Source organism: Haliaeetus leucocephalus, unplaced genomic scaffold (genome assembly GCF_000737465.1).
Source record: "Haliaeetus leucocephalus isolate CR32 unplaced genomic scaffold, Haliaeetus_leucocephalus-4.0 Scaffold2, whole genome shotgun sequence".
NCBI lineage: Eukaryota > Metazoa > Chordata > Aves > Accipitriformes > Accipitridae > Haliaeetus > Haliaeetus leucocephalus.
Window position 1 is genome coordinate 4,328,912 of NW_010972438.1, and position 12,504 is coordinate 4,341,415.

Sequence of the window (12,504 nt, forward strand, 5' to 3'; positions counted from 1 at the left end):
CATTATTGAATTAGTCATAAACTACAATTGGCCAAGTCTACTGATTAAACTGTATAATCAAACTATACAGAAGTATACGTCTCTGCACTCTGGAGCAGCCCGTTGCTTTACATCTCTCCAACGCTAGGGACTACTGCCTTTTCAAGCTTTCTGTTTTACATTTCAATATTTGCATAGACTGAGAGTTTCAGGTAGTGAACTGGGACAGGAAAAAAACCCTTTAGATGAAAGGTGTAGTTAAGATAGTTACAGACATGAGTTAACATGAAACTGGGCAGTTTGATACTTAGGACATTCCAGCTGCAGCACTTGAGCACTCTGTACAGGCTGTAAAAACTCTTAGGAGCAGAATAACTGTTTGGGAGTTTAGTCTGCCCTGAGGTCAGCCTTTCTGCAGCTAGTTAATTGCTGGACTATCTGAGTTAGATACAGACTGTATTGACAGCAACAGCCACAGAAGGTCATAGGGTTTGCCTGGGAGCAGTGAGGACTGGATGACTACGAGTGTTCCTCTTGCAACGCTCTGGTATCGCCCTGTACTTTGCAGGGTAATTCAGGGATGGCGGAATCACTGAAGTGGCCAAAAGTCCAGACATGAGACTGAGGAAACTGAATGTTTTGTTTTTGAAGGATTGCCATGGCAGTGTGTTGCGTTTATATGAATGTATCCCTCCTCCTCTAGGACTTTGTGTTAGGTTGTACAAAGCTTAGCCTGTCATTGGGAAGCTATTTCTGAGCCAGGTGAAATTCTTGTAGTGCTATTTCTGTAATACACAATGTTGTTGGTTTTGTTTTGAAATTTCTAAATGCGGACGATGCTACCAGATAGATCAAAACTTTGAGAGGCTGCAGTTGAGACCGTTATTTGCTCCGTCGTAAGGTTAGAGCTCTCTCCTTTTACCCAAAAGGTTTGGACACTTGCTGTCATCTTGATCTGTGCAGCTCTGGCTCTTTTTTCACAGGGACCATGATGGTTTTCATGTGTTCTAGTGTTAAGTGTTGTCAAATGTGGCAATTTGGCAGAAGATTAGGCATCTGTCATTATAGAGCTTGACATGGTACCACAGACTCACTAGCTGGCTGCATGCCTGCAAGCAAGCAAAATCTCATTCGGAATAACACTAGTTGGTTTTTCTTTCTATGTGAAACCTCCCATTGTCTTGTAATGACGTAGTATCACATTGATAAGTAAGCTTGTAACACAGGGCCACCAATGATCTCTAAAACTTGAGTGAAACCTGTTTCTTTTTGATGTTACTCATTTGTTCGTATTTTTATGGTCACTTTTGTAAAGCATGTGCATAAATGCATAGCACTTGATATTCTCCATTTAGGAAAATTCCTAGTTTTTGTCCCTGTACCATTTTCATAAAACGGCAGGCAGGAAGAATGCTATCGTTCTTGTTTCTGCTTGTCTCTTGTTGGAGCTGCCTGTCACCAGCCTTCAGATAACCTGTGTAGGTTTGATTCATGATACTGAAATCCACCAGGCACGGCTGGACCTTCCAGGGCTCCACACAAGTCCAAGAGAAGAGCATTCCAGCCACCACTTCTGCATTGCTTTGTGAGCTATCTGTCTGAATAGACATCAGATCTAGTCTTAATGGTTGCTTTGGCTTGCCCTTCAAAAGCAGTACCCACCAATTTCATTTGTGGTTATGGTACCAGGCTAAAGAAAGCAATGTTCGGTTTCTGAAAATGTATTGATCATGCACGATGCTGCCTGCTTAGATTTATGAACATAAATTATGGCTTTCAGTTCTGCAAAGTGCAGGTATTTCCAAAATATGGCCCAAAGTGTCTCCTCCTATATTTTTGACCGCACACTGCAAATGGCTTACAGTAGAAACATAACAACAAGCCAATAATCCTGAATTAATCTAAATGAAGTACACTTGCCTTCAGAGAAAAGCAGAAATGTGATTCTTTGCAGAAAGCGCAAGAGTTCATTACTGTCTGCTATGAATAATTGTAATTCATGAATTTCTTGCAGTTCTACAATTCTTGCAATTCAGGAAAGTGTTTCCAATTAGCAGTACATTTTTCAACCATTAACTACATTTCTATTGGAGAAGTCTGTTTCGGGGGATGGGGTGAGGGGTGTCTTTTTTAATTGCAGGAAAAGGAAGGAATGAGTTCCCAAAAGGGCTAATGCTGGCCACAGAGGTCCAGCATGCACTTTACCTGGGAGAGGTAGGGGAGGCATAATGAGCTTAATTACATTTGGAGCTCAGACCTATGGTAGGGTTCAGGTTCACAGAGCGCTCCTTAGGAGAGACAGACGGAGATTGAGTGTGAGATGGAGACTGACGTTCCCCTCCCTTACAGTTGCCATTTGCTTGTAAAAAGCAAGAGGGAAATCACAGTCTTCAAAGAGTGCAGCAAGTTATTTTGTCTCTGTAAGTCAGTTCCTGCAAGGGAACAGCTCTTGCACTGTATCCCACATGGATAAATACATGTATAGTTTCCCAAATCTGTTTGCCCTTGAGTAGTTAAAAACCATATTCTTATTGATATTGGTAAGTCTGCTTGTGGTATGGTGGAGTTACTCTGCGTTGGTAGAGAACAGGGACAGTGTAATGGTTTTTTTTCATGTAAACATAACAAATGTTGGAGTGTGTCCTCTTGTGAGGATGTGCCAGCACATTCCACCAGCACTCTGGTATAGATACCGTGGTTAGACCATGCTAGTTTGGGAAGGCTTCCTGGAAGGCTTAGAGGGCAAACATGGCTTAGCGTGATGGTGGACCTAGTCCTTAATGTCAGCTGTAAAAGTGAAAATGTCGTGTAAGATCCAGCAACATGGATCGAATCAGTATGTTTTAAGAAAATTCCCATTTGAATAATAAAAATAATAAAAATGAAGCACAGATACTGCATTACTTCAATGTACTCACAGTATTTTGTTGTAAAAGAACTTACATTCTGGTGTAGGTACTGACCACATTAATTCAGTAAAGCCTGAAAGATTTTCATTTTGATGGCACTGTTGCTTGTATTCTTTATTTTTAAATGGTGCTGCATTTTCAGTATGTAGAAGATTTTGATAATGACTCAGTAGATTTTAATTAAATGAGCTGAATGTGATATGTCTTGTGGAGGGAAGAAAATATAATTCAAAATGGATTCACAAGCTCTGGACTGAGAAGCCGCTCAATGTTGAAGAATACAATCTTCCTTCTTGTTAGTTTTGCAAAATATGTGGGTTTGGGTTTTTTTGGTTTTGGGGTTTGGGTTTTTTTGGTTTTGTTTTTTTTTTTTAAGAATATCTTGAATAAAGAGAGGTAGACAGTAAAGAGCAGTGGAATACAGAGAGAAGTGAAAGCATAGGGATCACTGTAGAACATGCAGAAGGACAGACAGGAAATGGGAATTAAATTAATTGGGTATTGAAGGAAGATAATGCTTCCCACCAGAATGCAGTTTTGGACCTTTGAAATAAATAATTTTGGGTGATGTAATGAGCATAATAATCAAGAATTAGCAAGAATTTGCTTGGTTTTAATGACTGCTAGATCAGGTACTGAGGGTACCTGATTACCTGGCACAGGTAATTTTTCACCCCGTATTATGGTTATAGTGTGTACCACCACACTGGGAGCAGCTTGTACTTTCTCAGGCTGTTCCTTGACAACCATCTCATTATAAGGCCTTTAAAAATTTTCTCTAAAGTGTATTTTATCTGCAGTCATTAAGCCACAACTAGGTTTTGTTTATTCCAAAGTAATGTGGAGCAGCTGCTACTGATAGCAGGCCATAGCCCCTAGAGTCTCCAGGTAGAGAAAGCAGAGGATGGAAACTGTAGTTGCCTTCATGTACCTTCTTCGGTGTTGAAAAGCTGGCCTGAGACACCTCCATCTCCAGGTGAATGTGCTTTTATTTTTCCTTTATCCTCCAAAAAAGGAGGATTAGATGTTTAACCAAGATTAAATTCACTTGATACTAGTTTAACTCATCAAAACCAGAAGACATACCAAAATATGCTGCAACCTAGATAACCCCTTTAAAGATTTCTTTATATGTTTTATGACTGTATATGATTTGTAATTGATATATAGTACTAGACAGCTGCTACATGTTGTCTGTAGTGGGTCCTGTGGTCCTGGCTCAAATACCTGACTGGAAACAGATTAATACAAAGGATTTTGAGATCGTATGGAGCAGCATTTCACTTGTAAACAAATCTTCCTTTATTCCTAGATGTTTCTAGATTTACCGAGACTAGAAAAAGATGAAAAGGTGCTGCAAACTTCAGCTTCACTAAAAGACATTCCAGTGCAGTTGTCTTAAAAATCTCCAGTTTCAGCATCTTTAACTGTGGTGATGTCAAACTAAGGGGGAAAGAAAAGAGGAGAAATAATTCCTGATAAAATGTTGCGTGATTCTTAGAAGTATCAGTTACTCATTTTATCTTCTCTACGGTTTGAATTAAGTATTTTTATTTCATTTTGCGCTACAGTTTGAAATGCCGTGATGTGGAAAGTAATGCATTTACTTACCAGTGCTTCAATAGGAGCTTTTTTTTTTGCTGCCTTTCTTGTTAATTAATCTGGTTTAATTTAGTTGGAATATGATTGATATACAAAAAGGCAGTTTTGACCCACTTTTCCGCTGTTCCTTTGTACTGAAGTGTTATGAACTGGAAAGCAATATGTTTATGTTTATTATCATATCAATAAGGATCTAAAATAGTTGACTTTTCTGCTGAATAATCTGACAAAAAAGGCAGTGATTACTTCATTTGATTATGTCTGTTATTTCAGTAGTATTGTCGCAGGAAGATGAGAAAAATCTGCATTCATTAACGGTTTCATTAATGACACTAAATTTCAGGTCTTGAATCTTAAATTTGTGGTCTTGGATCCTGAGGCATATTCTGGCCCTTAGTCATGTGTATATGGTTGTACTGCACCGACACTTCAATTTCACAGGATTTTGGTCAGTAAGGTAAAACTATGCAAACCTCCAGATGATGCTGTCCCAGTTCTCTGAGCAAGTAGATGTGGGGACAGTGAATGCAGAACAGCTTGATTATTCTTACACTACAGATACTGAAGTTGACAGATCTTGGATTGGCATCCTGGAGCACCACTTGCCCTCCAGTCCCAGATGATACTTGTTTCAGTATCTGAAATGTGAAAATCTGGTTGCAGTCTGTAACAATACTAAAATAATTTATCAGTATGAGAAGTGCATGCGCTTATTTCACAGTTGGATTTCTCCATGGTCAGTTATGACTAAGATAACTAATAACAAATCATAATGTCATGTATAAAACTTGACAGATGAGGCAGAATTGATGGAGACTTTAACCCCACTGAAGTCCCTCAGCTGTCTGGAAGATCTGTAATGCCAAATACATGCTCCTAGCATGGGTGGGACAGGAGGACTCTCATAGTTTTACCAACATGGGCCTCTCAAGTCAAGAACCCTGAAGTCCTGAAGTTGGTTAATCCCTCTCCCCGTTCTGTTGACCTCAAAGAGCATGGGCATGAGTTAAGACATTTGGCTGTTGTAGGTTTGTTTAGTTGGGTTGTTTCGGGGTTTTTTATGCCATCCTTTTGACTACTGGAAAAAAAGAATCTTCTCAAAGATGAATTTCCCACAATTTTGCTCTGGACTTAGAGATGATGATTTCGTCAATGATGTTTTGATCTGAGAACCAAACAGGTCCTAAATCAGTCTCCTGTTGTGCAAATGGATATGTGCCAAAGCATTATTCTGCCAATTATGTCTATTTTACAGGGCTAAAAGTTTCTGCCACTTGCCAGTGCCTCCAAAAGTGTGCAGCTTGTGGAAAATGGCATTCACTTTGTTGAAGGCCAGCAATTTTCAAAATGTATTGGAAAAACGCTTGTAGATACAGGGAATGCCAAAGGATGTGTTATTTTTCTGTATTTAGAGATCCAGATCACTTCCTGGCAGCGGGCCAGCCACAGTACATTTGTTTTATAACAGTATGTGAATATCTAATAATTTTAAATATACTAAAAGCTTCAGTTTGTATAATGCTTCAGCAGGAAGGGGTAGAGCTATTCCTGGGTTTAGTGTTTTCATAGGCTGTGCTGCATTTACTGTTTTGTAATTGAAAAAGTAAAGCATTTCTCTTTTTAATTTACCAGGAAAGATTTTAGTTTGACAATAATTTTTTTCTAGAATTGATTTGTTGTTTGTTTGGGTTTTTTTTTTAATAATTATATCTTGGTTTTAATAAGCCTATTGCTTAATTATTTTAGGCAAGCTAGACTTGCAGATAGCTCAGAGCACTCTGAATGTGATTCATTTTAATTAAACAATGGACATTTTCTGGTTTATACCCCGATCCTATTTTTTCCTTTATTTGATCTCAGGCTTTGTCAACAGTGTTGGGTTTTCATTTGGTTTTGTATTTTTTCTACTGGAAACTGCTTCAAAGGAGATGATGGGATACAAGCCTTTGCAAAATATATAGATAGCTAGAAAGTCCAACATCTCAATAGCTTGCTTTCAACCATAATTGATACATTTTAACACCTTTTATTGATGTCATTGTAATTCCCTATAAAATGTACTAATCACTTCTTTAACACATTTAAAATACCTATAAACGCTATTGCAAGATTTGGTTAGTTACAAATGTTCCATCTAATATAAAGTGCAGCCAAATATTAGTTCTGAATTTTCAAAAAAACCCCAAGTTAATAAGCCTCAGGGAGGTCAGCTGTGCTGACACTGATGAAGCACACCCTCCTTACAAATATGCCTCAAACACCGCCACATTGGCTTAGGTACCTCAGTACACTTTGGAAGACTTGAAAGATGGTTACCTCCAGATGTAAACTGATTAAACTGTCTGTCTATTTATAACACTTTTCTCCCCCATTTAAGATGCTTTTGTCTGTCATTCTAACAAAGTGACTTGTTACCACTTAAAATTTGCATCTGTTAATGTCATTATTGTGTCACCTTTACCCAATGGAAATATATTTCAGCTGCAGCAATGAGTGTTGCAACACCTTTTATAAGAAAATATAAAATGCAGTTGAGAATAATTAAGAAAAACAATTAAAAGTGGTGCTTATTTCTAGAGTGTGTTTCATTGTAGAGCTGTGTAATAGCAGTGCAGCTGTGGAAGGAATCCAGACTCCTGCTTTCAGACACTTAAAATGCAGTCTCCATGTGGCCTTGAGGATTAGGTGGATTTGGTAGTAAGGGAAAGGAGCAGCATAACTTACAGAGCCATGATAGACTCCCACTGCCATGGTCTGTGGTTAGTGAACATGGTTTTGGAGGATCAGAGAAGTTAAGGGTGAAGGTAAAGGTCACTGAACCCATCAAACTCCAGAGTTGCATTCTGCTGCCCTTATTCACCAACTTAAATATTCTCTGAAATAATGGATTCAGATGCATTGCTTGGAAAAAAAAAAAAAGGCAAAAAAACACCAACCAAAAATATTGTAACACTGTTTTACTTATAATATAAATCAATATAAATAATTAATGACAGTGCAGCTTAGTGAAGCATATACCTTTTATGGGCCAACTTTTATTTCGGCAGTGCAAGTACATCTAAGGTGGTGCATTCACCAGGTGTGTCTTAGCCGTGCCTGCTTTCAGTTCTAAAAGTCTTTACAGACTTGCCCTGCAACTGCTGCAGCAGTTTCAAGCTTGCATGATCCTTCATAAGCCACCATAGCACATGTGGGGTTTCACATGGAGAATTGCTCACGCTGAGCTTTTAGATACAGTGTGTGAATGCCAGAAAAGCAAGGAACCTGTTTTTTCAAGTGAGCATCCTGCTTATCCCATGCTTGGGACAAGTTTTGAGAAGAAAGGCAGTGATCCCAGTTCCCACCTAACAGCAGACTTCCCCATCTACTTTTTGTAATATGTATTTAACTTTAGAGAACTAAATCTAAGTTGGGACAAATGAAGTTCCATTAATACTAATTTGCCTCAAGTATGTTAAAAATAAAAAGAGTAGCAGGGGTAGGTAGGTATTTAAAGAATTTTTGAATGAATAAAGCAGCAGGTTAATAAATGAAGTACATACAACTGAGAAGGCAAAATCCTCATGACTCCTCTGAGAACGGGAAGATAGGAATGTTAAGTTTCATGACATTTGCTGCCTTCTCAGCCGATACTTACTCTGACAACTGTGTAAGACTTCAGCTAATGTGGTTAGAGGTTCCCATGGAGTGTTAATGTTGTTTGCTGTTCTTTTGATTCTGTGTAGCTAGATGTGGGTGTTTGGGGCATTTCCAAAATACCTTCTAGCTAAAGGTGCTTAGGGAGCCGACAAAATAGCCTCGCTGTGATTCATTTAGTGCCTTTGAAATGGAGTGATGGGATCTGAGAAAGAAGCTCTGAAGCTTTTTTGATTTAGGTGTATCAGGATGATGTCTACTTTTTTGTTAATTATTTTGGACATTTTTATATACAGTTAGTTATACAGTGGCTCCAGGTTATCTTAGGGAAGACTTGGTAGGAGGCCCTGCATCTAAGGATATGACAGATGGGAAGACTAGAAATAGGGAAAGAGGGAGTCAAATTAGCCTTACCTTTACCTCCCTCCAGGGCTGTTGTCTAGGATGTCATCTCTGCTGTTGGGATGCTGGTGCTCTTCTGTCTGTAGCAGTACTGTGGGTCGTCTTTTGTCCACATCTTTTATAAGCATCTTTCTGGTTTGTTCCATGCTGTCTGTCTGTTAGGCATGGCTCTCACTGGTGGAATTTGTGTGGGGTGGAGGGAATTTTCTTTCCTTCAAGTCCTTTCGCAAAGCATACCTCTACTACGTCTGCAGGTCACTCCTGCTCAGCGTAGGGGATAAACTGAGACAGAAGTCTGCAGCGGTGTGAAGTCTCAATTTGTTTTCTATACAAGTACTGAGTTTGTACTTGCATGGGCTGACTCCTACTCTAGAGAGTCAGTTGTGCAAATGAGCTACTGACTTCAATGCAGTCGGTGTCAGGATTCTATCTATGAATCCTGAAAAGTGCAAAATGGGGATTGCTTATGAAAAATCCTATTGCATCATCATCATAATGACACACAGTTATTTCAAAGTTTCCATGCAAGACTGCATGAGGCAAACAATGTAATACAGTTGAAAATTATTCTAGTTTCAGTTGGTGCATCTGACAAAGATGGCGTTAACGTGGGATTTCTCTCTCACACACACACACGTACATAGGCATACATACGTGTCTGAAACATTGGTTCTACTGGTGTCCAAAATGGTGAGTAATATACGGATGGGTTCACATTTGTTGTATATTTTCAGTGTATGGCCACAAAATTTTCAAACATCAGGTTGGTAATTGATGCAGTTTGGTATATCTAAGGGTAACAGTATGAGTATTAAAGCATTTTGTCTACAAACCAGTGCTGCAACTTTTAAAATCTCGTCATAATTTTTTAGAATCATGTTATTAAAGGATGGAGAACTAAGAATAACCAATGTGACCAAAGTTGATGCTGGAAGCTACACATGCCTGGCAACAAACCAGTTTGGAACAGCCAGTGGCTCAACAAACTTAATAGTTACAGGTAGGTGAGCTGGAATGGGGTCACCTGTGAGGCGATGTGAATTGAATTGCAAACCCTGCAACGGAAGCCTGCAACAATGTGGAGTCTGAGTTTGCTTATTGGAAAAATACTAAAAGTGGTAGAAAGTAGAGTGTGAGAAGTTATATATTTAACAAAATGCAAAGATAAAAGGATATTTGTTATAGTTCTTTTATTAGTAGAGAGGAAAGAGACTGTGGATTTTCCGTCTTTGACAAAGATATTTCTCAGATGTGAGGAAGTTCTGAACACTTTCCTCCCTTCTCTCACTTATCTAAATACTAATAGTACAATTCTGCTTTTAAGTCTGGGGTGTTTTTTTTTAACTTGTTGAGAAAAAAAAACCAACATGGCAATCAAAAAAATATTTGAGGTAATTTTATATTCCAGTCCAAAATCTGTTTAGCCCTAAGGAACTATACGCTGTTTGCTTACAGAAAAAGATGTGGTAGAAACTACAGCTGCAGGAGCGTTCAGGGACTCCAAGGGCAGTAAAATATAAAATATTTCAAAAGTGAATTGTATATGTAATTGTTGTTAAAAGGGTTCTTGCTCCTTCCTCTAAGTCATCCATTACTAGCTGCTGTCTAAGGATTAAAAGGACCAGTAGTCTGTGGAGTTTATCTGAAGAATGTCTTTTCTCATGATGTTCTTTTTTAAAGATTGGAATATCTGAAAGATTTTCCAAACTCAGAATTATCTAATACCTTACTGCATTACATATCTTATATATCTCATAGAGCCAAACAGAATTACTTTGTTCAGTGAATTAACAGCTTCATATTTTCTGTCTGTGGTCCTAAATGATTCATGTCCCTTTATACACAAATAATAGAATTATATACAAAGGATTTCTAGAATTAAATTTTATTTCCGCAGTATTTACAGTACTTGAAATTTTTCTCCATTAGTGTTATTCTGGAATAACAAGCAGCTGTTCTTAATGACACTATTTATGTTCTATATGATATATGGACATAAATATCCAATGCATTCTACCCTATGTGGATTTCCTCTAGTTTCCAGATTTTATTAGCTCCTTCTCTCACTCCCACCTCTTAATCTTCCCAGTGGCTGCTACTACAGCTTTCTGCTCCGAAACATGAGTGTTATTGCTGAGAACCACACACGCTCTTGAATGGTAATTTCATTGCTGTGGGTTGCAGTGCATTTAGCTCTGTAAAGTATATTGGCCTGTACACAGCAGGTGAAAATTTACCTTTTCAGTGTCGAGCAGCTCCCACTGGTAAATGTGCACGGGCACAATGCTCCAACGAGAGGGGTCAGGCAGCAGCGTTTATAGTCCAGCTGCATAATTTGAAGTGACTGTCATTAATCATATTTGAAGAACGTGGTAGAATATTAGTAGCAAGCAAAGCTCAGCAATACAGGAATCCAATAACTGATACTTCTGCTCTCAACAGAGCCAACAAGGATTACTTTGGCACCCTCCAACATGGATGTCACTGTTGGAGAAAGCGTCGTCTTGCCTTGCCAGGTTCAGCATGATCCTATACTGGACATCAGCTTCACCTGGTATTTTAATGGAACGCTCACCGATTTCAAGAAAGACGCTTCTCATTTTGAGAAGGTTGGAGGGGTAAGTTGCAAACACCTTCTCTTCATTTGCCTTATAGACATATGTAGCACAGACTGGCTTACTTTTTTCTTTTTTCAGCATGGTAAAAATAGGATGCTGCTTCTCTTTTGGGCCTGTAGAATTTTCTTCTATGTTGGAGGGAAATTATTCATTGAGCTAGCTTGCTGCCCCATTGCTTGCCCGTTGTTCAGACGCCTTGTGTTTTAGATCTGAAGTATTGGAAGTGTGTACCTCTGTTTCTACATCTGTCCCCACGTGATTTTCCCCAAGGTCACATGAAACTCAGCAATGACAGATTAAGGAACTTGGTGCAGACTTAGTGGGCTTCAGCCTAAAGCTGAACAAAACCATCCCATCTTTCCTTATTTTTCCAGCACTTGCGTCCCTAGCGTATCCCTCAACATTCTGCCTGAGCATCTCCTCATTAAATATTTCCTACGCAAGATGCAGAGATGCTGCTGGGGTGGGCATGATGACATTAATGGTTTTTAGAATTTAGCCTTCTGATCAAAACATGAAAAGTAAAGTCTTAAGACAGATGACAGATGTATCAAGAGAATGAAATCAATTACAGCAAAGGGGTCTTATTACAGTGCAAGCCATGGCCAAGTGATAAGAAAACAAGCAGCTGAGCATCGGCATGAAACTGGCCATCATAAGCCTTCATAAAGTTTCCTTTCACATACTCTTGCCAGATATCTTGCCCTAGAGGAATAGCTGTGGGTTAGACACTGCTGCCTGTGAAACTGTGAAATTTCAGCACCTAACTTTTTTCTTTTTGCCTGTGAAACCTTGAAAGATTTAGCATTTAATCAGTAGGCACCAAACACACAGATTGTTCTGCAGTTTGCAATTGATTAAATATAAGTGCATGTGGAGATGATGAGATTTCCTTGTAGGAGCCATGAGATATTCATATATCATGTACATTTTCACAGAAATGTTTTGAGAATTACGAACTGACCATCTGTCATGCTGTAATGGGAATGCTCCGTTTCATAGCCCGTTACCTTCCAGTACTGCTACATGGACTTTATTTATTTAGTAATATTTCCCCCCAGCTGTACTCTGGTTGTATATACAAATAGTAATATTAGAAAGGAAAGGTTAAAAACATAGAAAAACCTGAATCTGACAGTTTCACTGGCTCAATTAAGGCTTCATAAGCTGATTGGGAAATGCAGGATCTTTTGTCACTAAAAATTTCAGCTTTTTCCTAAAACAAACACAGGCATAATTCCAAATCAAAGCCTTGTTTAGGTGTCATTTTCTTTTTTCCTCAGAGGAAGAAAGCATCAAAAAAGATTTTTTTCACAAAAAATCCTCAGTCAGTGCTGAAGAAAAATCCAGGGGGAGTA

The 12,504-nt window shown here is 38.7% G+C and overlaps 1 protein-coding gene across 1 annotated transcript in view; it reads left to right on the forward strand.

The window, feature by feature from the left end:
* Window positions 1–12,504, forward strand: part of LOC104835292 (contactin-3-like) — a 104,551-nt gene that overhangs the window by 78,718 nt on the left and 13,329 nt on the right. The window contains exons 10-11 of the mRNA XM_010573194.1: window positions 9,401–9,528; window positions 10,971–11,146. Of these exons, the coding sequence (XP_010571496.1) occupies window positions 9,401–9,528; window positions 10,971–11,146 (304 nt within the window). The remainder of the gene's footprint in view (window positions 1–9,400; window positions 9,529–10,970; window positions 11,147–12,504) is intronic.